Source organism: Eschrichtius robustus, chromosome 14 (assembly GCF_028021215.1).
Source record: "Eschrichtius robustus isolate mEscRob2 chromosome 14, mEscRob2.pri, whole genome shotgun sequence".
Classification (NCBI taxonomy): Eukaryota; Metazoa; Chordata; class Mammalia; order Artiodactyla; family Eschrichtiidae; genus Eschrichtius; species Eschrichtius robustus.
Genome location: NC_090837.1, coordinates 29,186,597 through 29,209,432, shown reverse-complemented (window position 1 = coordinate 29,209,432; position 22,836 = coordinate 29,186,597). Strand labels below are relative to the sequence as shown.

The 22,836-nt window shown below is 36.6% G+C and overlaps 1 protein-coding gene across 2 annotated transcripts in view; it reads right to left on the bottom strand.

Annotated features, from left to right (window-relative positions):
* The window catches only part of SPIRE1 (spire type actin nucleation factor 1), a 213,904-nt gene that overhangs the window by 67,909 nt on the left and 123,159 nt on the right, over window positions 1-22,836 (bottom strand). For both annotated transcript variants that reach the window (XM_068563759.1, XM_068563760.1), the window contains exons 3-4: window positions 19,055-19,288; window positions 3,729-3,854 (exon numbers count right to left, since the gene is read on the bottom strand). In XM_068563759.1, the coding sequence (XP_068419860.1) occupies window positions 3,729-3,854; window positions 19,055-19,288 (360 nt within the window). The remainder of the gene's footprint in view (window positions 1-3,728; window positions 3,855-19,054; window positions 19,289-22,836) is intronic.

Here is a 22,836-nt window from a genome sequence, read left to right as displayed (position 1 = left end):
AAATGTAAGACCAGACACTATAAAACTCTTAGAGGAAAACATAGGAAGAACACTCTTTGACATAAATCACAGCAACATCCTTTTTGATCCACCTCCTAGAGTAATAGAAATAAAAACAAAAATAAACAAATGGGACCTAATGAAACTTAAAAGCTTTTGCACAGCAAAGGAAACCATAAACAATACGAAAAGACAACCCTTATAATGGGAGAAAATATTTGCAAACGAATCAACGGACAAAGGATTAATCTCCAAAATACATAAACAGCTCATGCAGCTCAATATTAAAAAAATAAACAACCCAATCAGAAAATGGGCAGAAGACCTAAATAGACATTTCTCCAAAGAAGACATACAGATGGCCAAGAAGCACATGAAAAGATGCTCAACATCACTAATTATTAGAGAAATGCAAATCAAAACTACAATGAGGTATCACCTCACACCAGTTAGAATGGGCATCATCAGAAAATCTACAAACAACAAATGCTGGAGAGGGTGTGGAGAAAAGGGAACCCTCTTGCACTGTTGGTGGGAACGTAAATTGATACAGCCACTATGGAGAACAGTATGGAGGTTCCTTAAGAAACTAAAAATAGAATTACCATATGATCCAGCAATCCCACTACGGGGCATATACCCAGAGAAAACCATAATTCAAAAAGACACATGCACCCCAATGATCATTGCAGCACTATTTACAATAGCCACGTCATGGAAGCAACCTAAACGCCCATTGGCAGACGAACGGATAAAGAAGATGTGGTACATATATACAATGGAATATTAGTCAGACATAAAAAGGAATGAAATTCGGTCATTTGTTGAGACGTGGATGGATCTAGAGACTGTCATACAGAGTGAAGTAAGTCAGAAAGAGAAAAACAAATATCATATATTAACGCATGTATGTGGAACCTAGAAAAATGGTACAGATGAACTGGTTTGCAGGGCAGAAGTTGAGACACAGATGTAGAGAACAAACGTATTGACACCAAGGGGGGAAAGCCGCGGTGGGGTGGGGATGGTGGTGTGATGAATTGGGCAATTGGGATTGACATGTATACACTGATGTGTATAAAACTGATGACTAATAAGAACCTGCTGTATAAAAAAAGAAAAAAAAAAGAATGGAAAAGGTTGAGAAGAGATCAGCAAAGTAAGGAACAAGAGTAGGAGATGAGTAAACAGGACACAACTCATGTCTATAAAGACCCAGATGTGGGGTGGTGCCAGAGGGTGACAGGGTGAGATATGGCCGAAACCCTGACCTCAAGGTCCCCAACCTTGACCAGGGCCTCGCTGGTCTCTGTGGGCATCACAAAAGCCACCAATGGTTCCAAACACTCGTGTTCTTTTACTCCATTTGTGAGCATTTTCTTTAAATAGACTTTTATTTAAATAAATAATCCCGTTCTAAGAGTTTGTCTGGCAAAGGAAAGTTTTCATCAAGAGCAAATAAAAAAAAAATTGAAGCTCATTGGAACAGAAAATTTATTAATTCTGTTCTTTAAGCTCAGAAATGATTCCTAAGACTGTCTGTGTTGGAAGGGCTCTAAGAGCTCATTTGCTTCACTCTAACCCCACAGGACTCTACTTATGCCCTAAAAATAACACTAGCCTCTCTGGAGAAGACAATCTCAATTCCAACAAGCTAGAGAAGACAATTACCAAAAAAAAAAGTAATCTTTTTAGTAAATCTACTCTTTACTAAACCTTAATTGAGGATGTGCTTTTGGATGTTTACTCGGAAGCTTTTAACTGGACCCTTTGTCCTCTGGTTCTGTCCAGGAGGAAAAGCTAGCTTATGACGTATTTATAATTATTTTTCAAATAACAATTAGTTCACCCTTTCTACCCTGTTAAGGACTTTCTTCTTGGGTCCAATTCTACAAATTCCTAGAAAAACAGACATAACTTTTCATTAGCCTATCAAAAAAGACAGAAAGAGAAAAACAAATACAGTATGCTCACACATATATAAGGAATCTAAGGAAAAAAAAAAAAAGGTCATGAAGAACCTAGTGGCAAGATGGGAATAAAGACACAGACCTACTAGAGAATGGACTTGAGGATATGGGGAGGGGGATGGGTAAGATGTGACAAAGTGAGAGAGTGGCATGGACATATATACACTACCAAACATAAAACAGATAGCTAGTGGGAAGCAACCGCATAGCACAGGGAGATCAGCTCTGTGCTTTGTGACCACCTAGAGGTGTGGGGTGGGGAGGGCAGGAGGGAGGGAGATGCAAGAGGGAAGAGATATGGGAACATATGTATATGTAAAACTGATTCACTTTGTTATAAAGCAGAAACTAACACACCATTGTAAAGCAATTATACTCCAATAAAGATGTTAAAAAAAAGACAGACTATAAGCAGTATCCTGGTTAGAACTAAAGAGGAATGCTTGGAGCTCTTATTCATACATATAAAATGGATTTATTTAAGGTGATTTATTAAGGGTGATCTGAGTAAACTTACATATTACCAGAACTAATCAGTCATACTTTATTTAATATAGGTTAGTATTTTCCTTCCTCCCTTACACATCCCATATGTGTCTCTCCCCAAACTCTGTGCCATCGTGGGTTTTAAACTAGTGTTTCAGATAAACTCCATACTTCAGTCACAAAAGAAATGATACCCACCACTGATCATGTACTGAGCTCTTACTATGTGCCAGGTGCTTTACATAGATCTCAAGAATCTTCACAACTGTCTGTGGGATGTAAAATACGGCAATTCACCTTGTAAATAAATTAGAATGATTCTCTTTGGACCCCACACGTAATTTTTTTTCAACTAAAATGTTTTTATTACACAAAATTTTATAAAAATTGAAAAATACAGAAGTTATATTAAAGTAAAAAGGGAAAGCTCCCTCTACCCCCCACCCTGCCTCTGTAGTCTCTCTATTCCGTAGTACAGAGTTTGGAAGGTTTATTTTTATGTATTAAGTAGGTCAGCTGTGTTTCCCATTCTTGGATAAGTGGCCTTCTATAGGAGACATTCTATGGGGCCCAGCAGCACACTCCCCTCTGGGCACCAGGGCTATATGCGACAGAAGTGACCCTCTGTGGGCTGCATGGGCCTTCAGTTGCGGCGGGGCTGACTGCTGTGGGTGCCCTGGTGAGTGGGGCAGGACCCCGGCCTGGTTGGCCGCCAGCCCCTGCCTCATGCAGTGACTACTGGCCCACTGTGGGTGGGTACACATAGTATTTTTAACTCATAGACACTGATAGATAATAAATAAAATAGCTAAAATGAGATTCTGGATTATCTGAAAGTTAATTCACATCTCCCGCATTAAATATTTAATCACATCCACTATGAAAGTTAAATTATCAGATGTGTAGCTTCCTCTCTGCGTCCTTATCCCTTCCTGAAAGACACACTAACATGTTTTACAATGGACAAAAGAAGAGTGGCAGAAAGAGGGTGAAAAGCAAGTTATATGGGAAACTGACTAAACCAGTTCAGTAACATTTATTTTCCATTTGTAAGGAAGCTTTATGAAAATCTTTGTTTTATTAAATGGATTCACACGGTAACATTTTAAAGAACAGATTTAATTCTGCCGAAGTTGCTTCTTTCCTGAATGATTTTCAGCACTCATCAGAAGGATGGCAATAAATAAATATTTTAAATAATACGATAGGCAATGTTGAAAATTCAGGTTTCTCTTTCACAATGCCATTAAATAGGAAAGCAGTAGTACTTACCTCCTTTGCACTCTTAATTTTAGTCAGAAATGTATGCAGCTCCATTGTCTCTGCAAACAGTGCACGACACACTGCCTGATAATGATTTGGTGCCTCTGATGCAGTTGGGAGATGAGCAGCACATAACTACAGAAGAGGAAAATAAAGGTGCTTTTTTATTATCAGTGGGGTTTTTGTACCTTAAAAACAGACACACCCAGTATATTCACATTTTCATATCAGACAGCAAGGCAACCCCACGATTCCCATCACCCAAAGCTTAATGCATCACAAGACGACCAGGAAAGTCCACACAATTATATGGAAAAAGTGGTCCAGTAACTAACAAACAACCAGCAGCACAGATGAGCTTACTAGAATTAGTTAGCTTCTACTTGAAAATGATAGGGCATATGTAAAAGTTTTGGTTGGGAGTAGAAAGGGAACTACCAATTACCGAGTACTGATCAGAACTCAAGTATTTTAATAGCTACCATTTATTGAGTATTTATCATGCCATGTTTGACATGTCATATACACAGCATAATACCATTTACTCTTCAACGTAACCCTGAATTAGCACCGTTATATAGCAACAGAAACTAAGGCTTCAGGGGAGTCAAGTGACTTGTCCACAGTCATAAAGTTAACCTAAGGGAGAAGGAGAATTTGACACAGTCCTATGTGATTCTGAAGCCCAGGATCATTCTAATATACACTGAGTCGTATAATTTAGTAAAAAGAATGTCAGGAAGACATGTGGACCACTAGGAAGATACCTCGTCAGTAGATGGGGAGTGGAGGAAAGAGGGCAGAGGGCAACTGGTGATACCACCAGTCCTAACGTCCTTTACAATAAACAGCCCATAACCCCCACAAAACTACTTGTAGGTAAAAGATGCAATTTAACATCACGCACAACAATTTAGAAAAATCAAACACAGCTTATTAGATTGGAAAAGACATCCTGTCAAGAGCCTAGTGCATTTTATTAAAAAGATAATTTTATCTTTCTATAAAATAATAGTTTTGTATCTGTGTACAACAGTTATGTTTTAAGGTACTTCATTTGCATTAAAAAGTTGTAAGTTCTCCCTTATTCTTTACTATATTCAGTAAACTTGACATTAATACAATTACTGAAAATACACATTTATTATATTTAATAACTTGTATCTTTTGGAGAGTAAAAGATATCTTTGTAGCTTATAATATCCTTCATAATGTGTCTTTCTGTTATTTTTTCATTTGTAGTAAGTATTGTATGCAATTTAAGTTAGATTACTATCTTTAATAAAATACATTCTCAGGAAAATATCTTGAGTTTCAGTAAGAAACTTTTTCCACAGTACCAAAAACAGGCTAAGAATTGATTCCTTGGGAGCATGAAAAGCAAAAATCTCACAAGCTTAATTATTCACAAAGTGACCAATGAACAGAAAGTATATTTTTTGCTCAATTATTTTTGTACACAGAAAACAGCTTCCCATATAGAATTATCATTTCCAAGGTTATGAAAGGCATCTGCTAGGACTTTCACCTTTCACTAATCCCACAATTTTATATTCCAATTATATGTTCTGAATATGGCATAACATGTTTGACTGTAATTCACAGTAAGAAATACATTTTAGGGGGCTTCCCTGTGGCACAGTGGTTCAGAGTCCGCCTGCCAATACAGCGGACACGAGTTCAAGTGCTGGTCTGGGAAGATCCCACATGCCGCAGAGCAACTAAGCCCGTGAGCCACAACTACTGAGCCTGCACTCTAGAGCCCATGAGCCACAACTACCGAGCCCGTGTGCCACAACTACTGAAGCCCGCGTGCCACAACTACTGAAGCCCGTGCGCCTAGAGCCTGTGCTCCACAAGAGAAGCCACCACAATAAGAAGCCCACACACCGCAATGAAGAGTAGCCCCTGCTTGCTGCAACTAGAGAAAGCCCGCGTGCAGCAACGAAGACACAACGCAGCCAAAAATTAAATAAATAAATAAATAGAAATACATTTTACATAAGGATTCAAACACATGCATATGTATATGTTTTATACACAAAAATTTCACAAAACAAAACTTACACATTCAATTGATTTCACAACCCATTAACAGGCTGTGCCCTGCAACTTGGAAAACACTGGTGTAAAAGTCTAAAATTTTTTTAATGCACATGATATAATCTTATATGTATAAGAAAATCCACAAAAACTATTAGAACTAAGAAGCAATTTTAGCAAAGTTGTGGGATACATGATCAACACAAAAAGTTCTATTTCTATACAATACTAATGAACAATCAGAAAATGAAATTTAGAAAACAATACCATTTTTTTTAAATAGCAAAAAAATAAAATACTAAGGAATAAATTTAACCAAGGAGGTGCAAGACTTACACACTGAAAACTCTAAAGCATTGATGAAAGAAATTAAAGAAGACTTACATAAATGGAAAGACATCCCGTATTCATGGGTTGGAAGACTTAATATTGTTAAGACAGTAATACTACACAAAATGATCTACAGATTGAATGCAATCCCTAACTAATTCCCAAAGGCCTTTTTTGAAGAAATGGAAAAGCTGATCCTAAAGTTCATATGGAATTGCAAGGGGCCCCAAATAGCTGAGACAATCCTGAAAAGAACAGAGCTAGAAGACTCAAACTTCCAAATTTCAAAACTTACCTCAAAGTTATAGTAATCAAAACAAAGTGGTACTTGCATAAGGACAAACATACAGATCAATGAAATAGAACTGAGTCCAGAAATAAACCCATATACCTATGATTGATTGATTTTTCACGGAAGTGCCCAGACCATTAAATAGGGAAAGAATATTCTCTTCAACAAATGATGCTGGGAAAACTGGATATCCACATGCAAAAAAAAAAAAAAAAAAGTAGTGGTACCCCTATCTCACACCATACATAAATATTAACTCAAAATGGATCAGAGACCTAAATATAAGAACCAAAACTATAAAACTCTTAGACGAAACCATAGGCGTAAACCTTCATGGTCATGGATTCAGTACTGGTTTTTAAGATATGATACCAAAAGCACAATAAACAGCATATCTTGTTTTATTGTACTATACTGTGCATCGCAGATATTGTGTTTTTTTACAAATTGAAAGTTTGTAGCGACCCTGCATTGGGCAAGTATATCAGTGCCATTTTTCCAACAGCATTTGTTCACTTCTTGTCTCTATGTCACATTTTGGTAATTCTCACAATATTTCCAACTTTTTCATTATTATTACATTCATTATGGTGATCTGTGATCAGTGATTTTTGATATTACTATTGTAATTTTTTTTGTTTTATATTTTTAAATTAAGGTATGTACATTGTTTTAGACATAATGCATACACACTTAATAGACTACGGTATAGCATAAACATAACTTTTATATGCAGTGCGGACCCAAAATATTCATGTAACTCGCTTTATTGCAATATTTGCTTTATTGCAGTGGTCTGGAACTAAACCTGCAATATCTCTGAGGTATGCCTATAAATGGATAAATTAGACTTCATCAAAGTTAAAAATTTTTGTACATCAAAGGACACTATCAAGAGAGTGAAAAGATAACCCACAGAATCAGAGAAAATATTTGCAAATCATATATCTAATAAGGATCTAGTATCCAGAATACATAAAGAACTCAAACTCAACAAAAGATAAACAATCTAATTTAAAAATTGACTTGACTAGACATTTTTCCAAAGAAGGTATACAAATGGCCAAAAAGCACATAAAAAGATGCTCAACATCACTGGTCATTAGAAAATGCAAATCAAAACCACAATTAGATACCACTCACATCCACTAGAATGGCTATAAAAACAAACAAAAAATGGAAAATAAGTGTTGGCAAGAATGTGGAGAGATTGGAACCCTTGTGTATTGCTGGTGGGAATGTAAAATGGTGAAGCCACGGTGAAAAATAGCTTGATGGTTCCTCAAAAGTTAAAGATAGAACTACCATGTGATCCAGCAACTCCATTCCTAGGTATATACCCAAAAGAATTGAAACAAAAACAAAACTGGAACACAAATGTTCATACCAGCACTATTCATAGCAGCCAAAAGGTGGAAAGGTGGAAAGAATTCCAATGTTCTAAACTGATGAATGAATAAACAAAATGTGGTATATTCACAAAATGGAATCTTACTAAGCCACAGAAAGGAAAAAGGTACTGACACATGCTACAATATGGATGAACCTTAAAAATAGTATGCTAAGTCTAAGAAGTCAGACACAAAAGGTCACATACTGTATGATTCCATTCATATGAAATACCCAGAATACATAAATCCACGGAGATAGAAAGCTGATTAGTGGTTGCCAGGGGCTGAAGGAGGAGGGATGGGGAGAGATGGGTATGAGGTTTCCATCTGGGATAATGAAAAAGCTCTGGAACTAGACAGTGGTGATGGCTGGACAGTATTGTGAATGTACTTAATGGCACTAAATCGTACACCTTTAAATGGTTTAAATGGTAAATCTTATGTGTATTTTACCACAATTTTTAAATGTATAAAAAATTTTAAAAGAACAACGAAACTCCACAAAGCTTCCACTGAGACAGAGGAGAAATAATCCCTCAGAGGAAAAATAACCCCAATGGTTATTTCAGTGTCAATGAATTACTTGGTATTTATTTTATTCTTTGTGTTTATATGCATCTTCACATCTAATCCTTACAACAACCCAATTTAGAGATTTAGAATAGCTAAATAATTTACCCAAGCCCACACAGCGAGCCAGTAGAACTGGAAATGAACCCAGGCAGTCTAACTCTACAGCCCAAGTCCTTATGCACTCCACCCTAGAATGAGAGTATATTACTCTTCCATTAAAGGAAATAATGTTCTTAAAGTGCTTAAGCATAGAGCATAGTATTCAGTAAGCATGCAACAAAATCATCTTCTACAGTTACCAAAGAGGGGATAGTTTGGGGGCAGAGGGACACAATTAGAAGGAACAGGTTCTGTCCCATATCTGTCAACATGCCATTATATAACCTTGGACAATTTATTTAACGTTGCTGGGTTTCAGCTTATTTCTAAAAGGAGAAGACTAGGCTATAATATCTTACTTAACCTACCTTCGCTGTTCTATGAATAAATTTTAAGCTAAACCAAAATGCTGGAGTTTTTAGGGTTCAATCTTGGATCTTTGGGTTTCTCTCTACTCACCTTAGCTGATCTTGTCTACTCTAACTGCTTTAAATGCTACTTATAAGGCTGATGACTCCCCAACTCCTACTCTAGGCCACTGCTTTTTTGGTCAGGAAAAGAACTACTTTACCTTTAATCTGGAAAGATACTTCACTAGGTAAAGAATTTTAGGTTCTCTTCTAGAACTTTGACAATGTCATTTCAGTCTGTCTTCTAGATTCCATTGTTTCTGTTGAGAAGTCAGGTGCAGTCCAGTTTTTTCTCTGGCTTGATTTTAGACTCTCTGCTTGTGGTTTTTAGCAGTTTAAGTATGAAACTAGATTGTTTTCCATTTAATTTATCTTGTTCTTTTTGTTTGTGGGGCTTCCAGAATCTGCAGCATAGTGTTTTGCATTGTTTTGGGAAATTCTTAGTATGTCTTCAAGTATGCCCTCCATCCTCTCTCTTCTTTGGCTCTCCTTGGGACTTTAATTATGTGTACTCCCTTTGTAGTTTACCCTCTATTCTGTACTTTTTATTCTTTTTGTGTCTGTGCTTCACACTGAATATTTTCTATTGACAACGTTCCACTTCATTCTCTCTTCAGCTCCGTCTAGTCTATTAAACCCATCCACTAAACTTTTATTTCAGTTACTTCATTTTTTTGGTTCTCAAATTTCCATTTGGTTCTTTCTACATATTTTCCAGTTCTCTACTCAACGTTTCAATCCTGACTCTTAGAATCCTGAACATCAATTAAAAGTCTATCTGACAGGGCTTCCCTGGTGGCGCAGTGGTTAGGAATCCGCCTGCCAACGCAGGGGACACGGGTTCGTGCCCCGGTCCGGGAAGATCCCACATGCCACGGAGTGGCTGGGCCCGTGAGCCACAACTGCTGAGCCTGCGCGTCTGGAGCCTGTGCTCCGCAACAAGAGAGGCCACGATAGTGAGAGGCCCGTGCACCGCGATGAAGAGTGGCCCCCGCTTGCCGCAACTAGAGAAAGCCCTCGCACAGAAACGAAGACCCAACACAGCCATAAAAATAAATAAATTAATTTAAAAAAAAAAAAGTCTATCTGACAACTCCATTATCTGAATTCTCTGTATAGAATCATTAATAATATTGTCAGAATCGAAATTAATTTTCTGAAAACTTCATTACACACATAAGACCTTGTTATATATTTTCAACAAAACTTGAAATTATCAGCAAACCTGGGCTAGACTGATGTGATTAGAAAAAAGACAGCCTACAATACTTTCTAACATTTGGAAACATTTTTTGGTCAAATAAGTTAGCAATTGTATTTTGAAGCAATGTACCAACTAGGAAAAAAATCTTTATCTGATATCAAATCAAAGATGTATGCCAGAAACTCTATTATCCATTGGCCTTTTATCCTAATTAGCGTCAAAATACTACACAGTAAAAGACCATAAAGTTTTTTTAAAACTTTGGCACAATGAATTGAGAATACAGTTTTTGTTTAAACTCTAAATTACGAAGCGTTCAGCAATCCAAGTCACTCTTTATGTCTGGAGACACATACTGCAGTGTGTGTAAATAATATCACCTTAGAAGAGAAAAAGGCATAATCAAAATTATATCTTCTGATATATTTAGGTTTTATATCACAGTCTTTTGTTGATAATATTAGACTCCAAATTTCCTCATAATTTATTCTCAACTGCTAAAATTCAAATGTTTTAAAAAACATTCAGTTCACAAAGCTTAGAATTTTATTTGCAAAAACCTAAGTAGAATATAATTTTAAACCATAATTAAAATGTTTTGCCTAGTGAGTATAATCATGCATTTGTCATAAGAAATTAATAACAAAGATAATAACAAAGATCATCTTCATTAAATGTAGCATCATATAGTTAGTTAGGATAAATTACTAAATTTTTGCCTAAACCAGTGAGAAAATTAGCATGTTCCCAGCAAATTTCAAAACTTAGAGAACAAACATTTTGAAGTACAGAGAACTGCAGTTTGTTCCTTGGAGTCACTCTAATTTGACTGATGGACTATGGTCACCCAACTAACCTATGTTAACACACCTTCACTCAGTAACAGACAAGCTCAAACAAACATTATGGCTTCCCTTGGATATACTCCATTAAACCTAGGCCAAATTTATACACAAATGAAAATAACAGACTCATTCCACTTCAGCTGTCTGTAATACATGTGCAATTTGAAGATGAAGATAAACTGTGCACTGGACTAATCTAGCTTGGTATAATAAAATTAGGGGCTTCCCTGGTGGTCCAGTGGTTGGGACTTTGCCTTCCGATGCAGATGGTGCGGGTTCGATCTCTGGTCGGGGACCAGGGATCTCACATGCCTTGCAGCCAAAAAACCAAAAAATGTAAAACAGAAGCAATATTGTGACGGAATCAATAAAGACTTTAAAAAATGGTCCACATCAAAAAACAAATCTTTAAAAAAAATTAAATAATATAGGTTTTTTTTCTATTTTTAATCACACTCTACAGTACTATCCTTTTCTTAGATTTTTCTCCTGATGAGTTTTCAAAATAGCATGCAAATTCTGACATTATGTGGCAAACCAAAAACATATTAGCTTTTTATAAGCAGGGCTTATTATTTGTAAACTATATTCTTATATTTACAGAAACATGCCAGATTTTGTTTGAAAGTATGAATTAACACTGGAAATATAACTTATAAAACTATTCATGGGCAATAACTTAATATAGCCATACTAAAATTTTACAATATTTTATTTATTATACAAATGCTAAACAATAAGAGGAATGGAATTTCTGAAGCCATATGGTTCCCCCTGAATCACAATGCCATTAATACCATTTATGGTAAATCATAAATCAGCAGTGTCTTTTTTTGTTTATACATTATAGATTTATTGAAAACCATAACTCACCTACCATTTCTTTTTTTTTTTTTACATCTTTATTAGAGTATAATTGCTTTACAATGGTGTGTTAGTTTCTGCTTTATAACAAAGTGAATCAGTTATACATATACATATGTCCCCATATCTCTTCCCTCTTGCATCTCCCTCCCTCCTACCCTCCCTAGCCCACCCCTCTAGGTGGTCACAAAGCACCGAGCTGATCTCCCTGTGCTATGCGGCTGCTTCCCACTATCTATTTTACGTTTGGTAGTGTATATATGTCCATGCCACTCTCTCACTTTGTCCCAGCTTACCCTTCCCCCTCCCCATGTCCTCAAGTCCATTCTCTAGTAGGTCTGCATCTTTATTCCCGAGCACAGTCTCTTCTTTATACACATAGCAGTACACGCAGAATTTTATGGTCTTTTTTCCATTTATTAAAACAAAAATTTCCCATATTGCTTCATAACCCACATAATTATAATTTAAAGACCATATGATAATCCATGTAGTTGATATACCATTTCTTTGTGAGTCATTTATTTCCAGTTTCAGAACAGTATAAATAATGCTGTGATACACATCTCCATGTATCTATGTAACATTTTGTTTTAAAGAACATCTCTTTGTACCGAGAACAGATGGGTGATGCCAGTGGTTGGGGCTTGGGGGTACAGGGTGGGTGAAATGGTGAAGGTGGTCAAAAGGTACAAACTTCCAGTTATAAAATAAGTAAGTCCTAGGGATGTAATGTACAGCATGGTGACTATAGTTAACAATACTGTATTATATATTTGAAAGCTGCTAAAAGAGTAGAGCTTAAAAGTTCTCATCACAAGAAAAAAAATTTGTAACTATGTGTGGTGATGGATGTTAACCAGCCTTACTGTGCTGATCATTTTGCAATTTATACAAATAGGGAATCATTATACATATTGTACAAGTGAAACTAATATAATGTTACATGTCAGTTCTATCTGAGTTTAAAAAATTGCCCTCTTTGATAAATAAATAAAATTAAATTTAAAAAAAAGTCCACAGGAACTGGAAAGCAAAAAAAAATTGACCTCTTTGAAAAATTCCTAATAGTAGTATTACTATGTGAAAAAATTTCAAACATATAAAAAACGAGGTGAATAGTATAATGAATTACAGTGTACCCATCACCCAATTTAGTAATTATCAATTCATGGCTAATCTTGTTTTATCTACATCCTCATCCACTTAAGCCTCACCTCCAGGATTATTTTACAGCAAATCCCAGATATCTGAATTTCACATGTAAATATTTCAGCATATATCACTAAATGCTGAGTTCTTTTTTTAAAAATATAACCACAATACTATTATCATATTTAAAAATATGAATAATTCCTAATATCATCAACTATAGAGTAAGAGGTCAAATTTTCCTGATTATCTCAAATGTATACGCAGTTTCATAATTTATTTCTTTTAATCGAGGTTCATTCTACTGCAATTGGTATGTATTAAGTCTCTTTTAACCTATGTTTTTCCTCCCTCCCCTTCCTTTTAATTTGTAAGTTACTTGTTGAAGAAATTATGTGATTTGTGCCATAGTTTCCCACAATCTGATTTTGCTGATTGCGTCCCTATGGTGTTATTTTAAATGTTTCTGCCCCCTGGACTTCCTATAAATTGGTAGTTAGATTAGTTAGATCTAGAGCCTTGATCAGATTGTTTATTTGGCAAGAAGACTTTGCAGGTGGTGCTGTAAACTTCCATCGGAGGCACAGAAAATCTGCTGGTTTCTTGTGATGCCACAATGCTATTATTTTGTAGAATCAGAATATTACCATTTTGCAATCCCTATCACTTCCCTTTCATTTATTAGTTGGAATACTTTTATAAAGAGACATTCATCCAAAACTCTTTGGTCGCCCTGAGGTGGTGTCCTTATGGAAAAGGCAGAATGGATTCTGTCTATATGCCAGTTGTCAAAATAATAAATGGGTTAACAACTTGGTTAACAACTGAACAACTGCTAAAGGTGACCAAAAGGGTTTTATTAATTATTACTTATGTGTCCAGAGAATGCAGAATATTTGGTCTGCTTTAATCCATCACAGCTATTATTCTTATTGATGATCAAATTCTTCCATCTGACCAATGCAGGAGCCTCCCTGAGTTGGCTTCTGAGTCCTTTTTACTTAATTTAGTAACCTTGGATAGTCTGTTTGCTTTCTGGTATGACAAGATGTTCCAGGCTATTTTACACATTTCCTTCCCAGATCTGGAATTAGCCATTTCTCTAAGGAATTCTGGAATTCTTTTAGTAGGGAATGGTATTCGGAGACCATGAGCTGGTGGCAGCTGTGCTCACTGCTACTATGTGATCGTTGCTTTCCAGGTCTCTCTATATGGTCACGTTTCTGATGCGGTAACAGGCTCAGTTTGCTTTGGATTTGGGGGGATTATATTTCTATATTCAGTTTTGTTTAATAATTATGTAAAATATTTATATGGTTTCTAAATCAAATCCACAGAATCAAGTACACTCATAGATGTGTAGCTTTAATGCCTGTCCTGGTTTCTACTCTGGTTTATCTTTCCTCTTTTTTAAAAAAAATATAAACAAATACTTTATATATATTCTTATCCATACATTTTCTTAGATAAATGCTGGCATACTATACATAATTTTCTACACCTTGTTTTCTGATGTAAATGATATATCCTGGAGATCTTTCCGCAGCCCTTTTGATAGTGATATAGTACGCCACTAGTTGGCTGTACCACAGTTAATTCACCATTTCCCTATTAATGGACATCTGGGATATTTCTAGCATTCTGCTATTATAAATAGTGAATAGTTTTAGACTTCTTAATATACTGTCAAATTATTTTATGTAAGAGCTATGTAAATTTACACTGCAGCTATCAATTACTGAGCAAAAAAATTTACCATAATTTCTAATTTCAACAAAAGTAAATTCTTGCTTTCAAAAGAATGGCAAATGGTATTGCTTTATTTGCGTTCCCTGATTATTAGGGGGACTGTATTGTGTAAGAGAACCAGGATCCACCAGGCTGAGTTCAGTGCCCCTCTCTGTGCCCTACAAGCCTCCCATGAACCTGTGCTGGCCCACTACTTTCATATGTTCAGATTATTCATAAGCGTACCCCTTCTAGAAGGACATCCTCCACATTACAGACATTGCAAATTTTTATTTATTACGATTCTCTTACAGATGGAAGTACAGTATCCTGAAGAAGGAAAGCAGATTGCTAATTTACACCAAGGTGTATGGGCTAGTATGGTCCCAGACACCAGGTCCATAATATTCACCTCACTGGGGTTCATTTAACCCCAGTTAAGTTCATCTCCAAGCATCTGATAGAGCGCTCAGCACAAGGAAGGCACACTAAATGCTTCCTAAATATCTGAGAAGGTAAATGAATGCATGAGTAAGCTGAGACTTTTACATTCGTCTCAAATGAAGAACTTTGCTCATGTGCTATTCTCATACTAACTTCAGTCATTTCTCAAACACTCCTTTCACTCTTCCTCTCCACACACTGTCTCAATTCCTCCTCTTCGATCATCCTGCCCCTGGTCTCCTTAATCTTCCTTGCCTGCATACTTCACTCTCCAACACCACCACCGTTTACTTCACGTCTACAATCCCTTTTCTTTTCAACTAATGTTAACTGAAGGAATCTTTTCTAGGATATATTTATATATACAAAAATAATTTTTAAGAATGATCTTTTCTTAATACTTCCTGAAAGGCTCCACTGAGTTCTATACGTTTCTCAACAAACAATCTGAAAGAAAAATATTTTAGGTGTTATATTCTTAATTTAAGAGAAGAACACATTCTATTGCTGACATAAATTTGTGCCTGCAATTTATTCTGACCTATATGCGGTGGCAAAAAGCCTTGGAATGACTCATAAAAAAATGATATATGTGTTTATACTTTACTTGTTTATATCCTGTTTTTCTCCATTACAATTAAGAACCATAAAAACAGGGACCAATTGTATGTTGTTACTGGTGTATCACTAGCACCTAGAAAAATGCGTGGCATATAGTAAATGCTATTAAATTTTTATTCATGACAAGCACTATACTAGGTACTTTATATTAATTATGTTATTTAATTTAATCTGCACAAAACTCAATCAGGCAGATATTCTCTCTTTACATAAGAATAAGGATCATAGGATTAAATAATCCAGGGTAAAACAATTGGTACAAAAATGGCAAAACCAGGGTTCCAATCTAAGTCCTACCTGACTATAAACCTCTGAATTTAACTTCCTCGCATTCACTCAGTTCAAAGAAGCTGGACAAGTCACATGCCTCTCTGAGCCTTAGTCCTTTCATTTGTAAAATGGGTATAACAATGCCAACCCAATACCTCACAGTGTTACCATAAGTCTCAGATAACAATGGACGTGAAAGTAATTTTCAAGTGTAACACAACATATACCAAATTGAAAGACTGGTAAGAATAAACAACTGTTCAGGGGAAAAGTTACACAATAAAAAGGTCTTGCTCACTAAGAATTAAAAACAAATTGTCTCCAAGTTCCTAAATATTCTATTATTTATATTATTCAAACTTAGTTTCACATTTCCACTTTCAACAAGGAGAAAGCATATATTTCTTCAGTTAATTCTTGTCTTCTCTTCCAACAATGTAAACAGGAGCCAATTTACTAATTGAAGATTTCAACCCACTGAGCAAATCACAAACTCCTATGTGTCACTATTTGGCCATGAATAATGGGTTTTATGATATATAAAATTCAGTTTACTTGTCAAATGTTTCAGCAATTATTTTTCTTCTCATGTAGCTAAAACAAATATTCAGAACATATTGTAACAAGATGTGGAAATTTTTACTGATCAGTTTTGGTTAACATAGAAACTAAGAAACAAGGGGTGAGTATATGATATTCTCCAATAAAATTCCTAAGAATGGAATTGGTAAACTTAGTTTTCCTTCAATCTATAAAACCTTTCTAAAAAAGCATTTTAATTGTTTATTTTTCATATTATGATAGAAATAAGATAGGAGGGCTGACATAGTAGCTCAAATTAAAAAAAAACAATAAAACAGTGTAAGAGTTCTCAGTTCAAACTGATGAATGTCCAAGAATCTTTGTTTTATAAGTTAACATACTGAATGTCACTGAGTAGAACTGTAAGATTCCAATGACTCTCCATGCCTCACCTTCCAAATCTGTAGAGCAAGAGCAATCTGGCCATGACATCTGTCATTTGACTGGTGACAGGGTTAAGCTACTGACATGGTTGGTTGAGTGGGTGTCCCCTCCTCCTTCACCATGCCCTGTTCCCCCCCACAAATACCCACTAAACCACTACCAAAAACTGTTAGCTCAGTTTCAGAGGTATACACAGTTTTGTTTCTTTCTTTTTTTTTTTTTTATAAATTTATTTATTTATTTTTTAATTTATGGCTGTGTTGGGTCTTCGTTGCTGTGTGCGGGCTTTCTCTAGTTGCGGTGAACGGGGGCTATTCTTCGTTGTAGTGCACGAGCTTCTCGTTGCAGCGGCCTCTCTTGTTGCAGAGCACGGGCTCTAGGCGCTCAGGCTTCAGTAGTTGTGGCTTGCGGGCTTAGTTGCTCCACGGCATGTGGGATCTTCCCGGGCCAGGGCTCAAACCCGTGTCCCCTGCATTGGCAGGCGGATTCTTAACCGTTGCCACACCAGGGAAGTCCCAGTTTTGTTTCTTAATGGAAAACTTTTTACTCTTCATTTATCACAGAATCGAGTATTTTTAGTTCCTTATTCACTTCATTTATGTTTTTTCATTTGCATCATTTTTTAATTAGATTCCACATATAAGTGATATCATATAATATTTGTCTTTCTCTGACTTACTTCACTTAGTATGTTAATCTCTAGGTCCATCCATGTTGTTGCAAATGGCATTATTTCATTCTTTTTATGGCTGAGTAACATTCCACTATATATATACACCGCATCTTCTTTATCCATTGATCTGTCGATGAACATTTAGGTTGCTTCCATGTCTTGGCTACTGTAAATAATGCTGCAATGAACACTGGAGTGCAAGTATCTTTTTGAATTATGGTTTTCTCCAGATATATGCCCAGGAGTGGGACTGCTAGATCATATGGCAACTCTATTTTTAGTTTTTTAAGGAACCTCCATACTATTCTCCATAGTGGCTATACCAATTTGCATTCCCAGCAACAGTGTAGAAGGGTTCCCTTTTCTCCACACCTTCTCTAGCATTTATTGTTTGTAGATTTTTTTGATGATGGCCATTCTGACCAGTGTGAGGTGATACTTCATTATAGTTTTGATTTACATTTCTCTAATAATTAGTGATGTTGAGCATCTTTTCATGTGCTCTTTGGACACCTGTCTATCTTCTTTGGAGAAATGTCTATTTAGATCTTCTGCCCATTTTTTGATTGGGTTATTTGGTTTTTTGATATAGAGCTGCATGAGCTGTTTGTATATTTTGGAGATTAATCCCCTGTTGGTTGCTTCATTTGCAAATATTTTCTCCCATTCTGTGGGTTGTCTTTTCATTTTGTTTATAATTTCCTTTGCTATGCAAAAGTTTTTAAGTTTAATTAGGTACCATTTGTTTATTTTTGTTTTTATTTTCATTACACTAGGAGGTGGATCAAAAAAGATATTGCTGCGATTTATGTCAGAGAGTGTTCTGCCTATGTTTTCCTCTAAAAGTTTTATAGTATCCGGACTTACATTTAGGTCTTTAATCCATTTTGAGTTTATTTTTGTGTATGGTGTTAAGAGAGTGTTCTAATCTACAGATTCAATGAAATCCCTATCAAATTACCAACGGCATTTTTCACAGAAGTAGAACAAAAAAATTTTTAATTTGTATGGAAACACAAAAGACCCTGAATAGCCAAAGCAATCTTGAGAAAGAAAAACAGAGCTGGATGAATCAGGCTCCCTGACTTCAGACTATACTACAAAGCTACAATAATCAAAACAGTATGGTACTGGCACAAAAACAGAAATATAGATCAATGGAACAGGATAGAAAGCCCAGAGATAAACCCACGCACCTATGGTCAACTAATCTATGACAAGGGAGGCAAGGATATATGATGGAGAAAAGACAGTCTCTTCAATAGGTGGTGCTGGGAAAACTGGACAGCTACATGTAAAAGAATGAAATTAGAATACATTTCACTTACAGCTGAAAGTCTAAGAACTATTATCAAAAGCTAAATCACCATTCAGTTTTTTAAAGTGAAATAACAACTCTTCAGAGAAAGAGGTACTATTGTAAACTTTACCTTCATGACATCTCTATAGGACCGGATTGCTGAGATTTTTCTCTTCTCATCTTCCTCCTCCTCCAGACCTTCATCTGCAGCCTCATAGCCCTCATCATTGCTGCCATCAGCCTCTGCCGTGTTGGCCATGCGATCGATGAGCTGCTCCAGGGGAGGGCTTAATTCCCTTTCTTCATTCTCCTTCAAGCCATAGTCCAGTGCCTTATAAATAATAATTCCCAAAGATTCAATAACCTAGGAACATTAAGGAAGGTGGTTAATAGGGACTACTAAACAGTTTTATAGAACTAACTGTAAGGCATAAAATATTTAGTATGATACAAGCTAGGTCTAATTTATTCCATTTCAGAAACATGACAAATTAAATTTGAAGAGATATTTAAAAGTCTCAACTATGCTTTTTAAAAAATCTCAGATGGAAATTTTTGTGTGATTTCTTCAAACCAGTATATAACACATACACAAACCCTTTTCATGTTTCTTAGATTTATGTCATACACTAAAATCTGTATTCTCCATTTATATAAAATACCAACAATACCAACCAGGTTGATTTTCCACATTTCCAAAAGATATTTTTGAGAACGGACAGAGTTATCAAAGATCATATCCATTCAGAACTCCTATGGCAATGCTTATCTAATAAGGGATTTCATAGACATACCAAGGATCTGAGACTGAAAAATCAGTGATTGGTAGCAGCTAACGTAAGCTTAAATAACAACAACAACAACAAAATCTATTAATAGCCGTATACGTACTGCTCATTGAGTTCCATTCAATTATTAGAAACACATATCCCTCATATGATGCAAACAAGTGAGAGACTTTCAAACTCTGAACTTTCAGTGTAGTGCACAGATAATCCTCCCTGCCACTCACCTCCACCACTACTATCTCCCAAGAAATACGAACCTGATTTATGAACACTGAATATACATCCCTGTCTACTATCACCCTGACAAATGCTTTGGGCTTTGGCCAATATAGGGAAGTCTACTTTATTCCTCAACACTACCTTCTTTTCTGCTCAGAAAAATCACAGATAAATAACTCTTTTTAAAAAATTTTTACAATGCCAACAGCTCATTTTACCTTAGCTATTTTGGAGGGAAGAACACAGGAAATAAAGCCAAAGATGTAGGATTTTGCCACTTTTACCACTAACCATTTGACTCAGGGAAAATTATTTATTTTAGTTAAATTATTTATTTTCTTATCTGTAAAATGGGTATCAATGATATCTACATCTCATGGGGTTTTGTTAAGACTAAATGCATTTGCTACATGTGGAAGTACTTAGTACATGACTTCTAACATGCACTGAATAAATGTTATCTGCCCCCAGCTCACCCTTTTCCAATGTTTATCCAGTTAATATACAGACATGCATACATCTTTCCTTCCCTTTATTCCATTTGTAGCCATAGTCAGTGCTGTGTTGTTGGGTTTTTTTAAAGTTGTTTATTTGGTACCAAAGAAAAGGAAAAGACAGAAGTTTTGACGATGAGTTAAATACATGGAGTCACTGTCAGCATATATTATAGCCCTTAAAAGCACTCAAGCATTCAGTCAAAAAATCTCCACAAAATCTGAGATCTACCTTACCAAATGAAATAATATTTTCTCAACACAAGTTTCAAAATGAATAAAAGGCTTATAAATTCTCAGCTTCTAATTTTTAAATAATACTGGGTTGTTTTTTTGTAATATTTCTCATTGAAAATATGTAATATTTTCATTAGTTTTTAATGGTCTGACTGGAACTCTAACCACTATTTTCAAAGTTGTTTTGTGTGACAATGGATCTTCTGAGTTCCAAGTCAGCTGACTACTTTGGTCACCTCTTCTGGGGACCAAACCTCCCTCGACACCCCACCCCCATCCACCCATCTGTCCTGGAGAGGGTACCTGTTCTGTGTTTCCCTGGCAGAAGGTCCACATAGCCAGGGACGCTCTCACCACAGGCAGGTACTACTTAGGGCAGGGATTTTACCTTTCAGTTCAATGTCAGCAGAGCCTGGCATTGTGATGTATGTGTAATAAAAACCCGTCGACTTGAACCTAGAGCAATCACTTTAACAATCAGAGCATTATAGCTGATATAATGAAAACCTTAGACATCAAGAAAAGTTAAATTATGTTCAGTACATTCTTTTTAAGGCTGAGAAGGATTTATTTATTTATTTACTTACTTATTTATTTGGCTATGCTAGGTCTTAGTTGCAGCACACGGGATCTTTGTTGCCACGTGTGGGATATTTAGTTGCGGCACACGGGATCTTTCAGTTGTGGCATGCGAACTCTTAGTTGCAGCATGTGGGATCTAGTTCCCTGACCAGGGATCGAACCTGGGCCCCCTGCATTGGGAGCGCGGAGTCTTAGCCACTGGACCACCATGTAAGTCCCAAGGCCGAGAAGGTCTTAATGCAATTATTCTCACATAGAAGTTACATTTAACTGAGAGTCTTACATGCTTGGATGAATCTAGCCATCTATATCCCTACCCCACCCACACCCGAGCTGAAAAAAAGAATCCACAGTAAATACCAACACCAATGATGGCTTCCCACCTTAGCAAGGACCCCAGAGCTGCCCAGCAAGCTTCATCCCCTTCCCCACTCAGGACTTTACCTCAAGGGGCTGTCTGTTCTTCAACTCTGCAGACCTCCAACACCCCTTCTGCCTCTCTGGGTCTCAGCTTATAACTCTCCTTCATATTCCACTGCAAAGTGAAAGTCCCTAGATGAAAATGCACTCATTTTCCCACCTTCAAACGCACAATATGATAGGCATCTACACTTACTATGCCCTTCCTTCCTTTCACAGTGGAGGAAGTGTCTTTCTTCCTATCAAAGGTCAATCCCACTCTCCCTGAACCTCTCATGCCCCTCCAGCCACAATCCCGTTTCTGTGCTCCCTTTCCCAGCAAAGCTTCTCATAAGGGGCCGTCTTACATACACTGTCTCTCTTTTCTCTCCTTCTATTCATTGTTTAAGCCATTCCAGCCTGGCATCTAATCTTCTGAAGCCCCTGAAACCACAGGTAAAATCACAAACAATCTCTATATGCCAAAACTATTGAACAACTCTGTCCTCATCCCAAATGGCTGTTCAGTGGCATCAGACACAACTGACAACAGTTTTCTGTTCTAAGGACTCTGGACTTCTGATTTCCTCTCAACTCAGCAGCTCCTCCTCCTCAGTCTGCCTGTAGGTATCTTCTCCTGCAGCTGCATAAATGATGGAGTTCCTCAGAGTTCACGCATTCTACTCTCTTCCACAGTCTCTTGCAAAGTACTTTTATCCATTACCAGTTCTACAAATATGATATGTGCTCTGCTGTTTCCTTAACTTATATTTCTAGCTCAGAGAAACTTGTTGCCTAGGTAGCTGAAAGAGCCTAACTGGTCTTCCTTTCCCCAGTACCTCTTCATTTCTATTCATTGTATACAGTGATGCAGGATTAATCTTTCCAAAGTGGTTTCAAACTATTTAACCTAGCAGTGACTAAATCTATATCAGTCAGGATTAACCAAATGTGTATTAGGTCAGGGCTCTCTAGAGAGAACCAATAGGATGTATATATTGATACAGAAAGCGATTTACCATAAGGAATTGGCTCATGCAGTCACGGAGACCAATAAGTCCCAAATCTGCAGGGTGAGTTAGGAGGCTGGAGACCCAGGAGAGCCGATGGAATGGTTCCCAGTCCAAAGGCCAGCAAGCTTGAGACCCAGGAAGAGCCAATATTTCAATTTGACTCCGAAGGCAGGAAAAAAG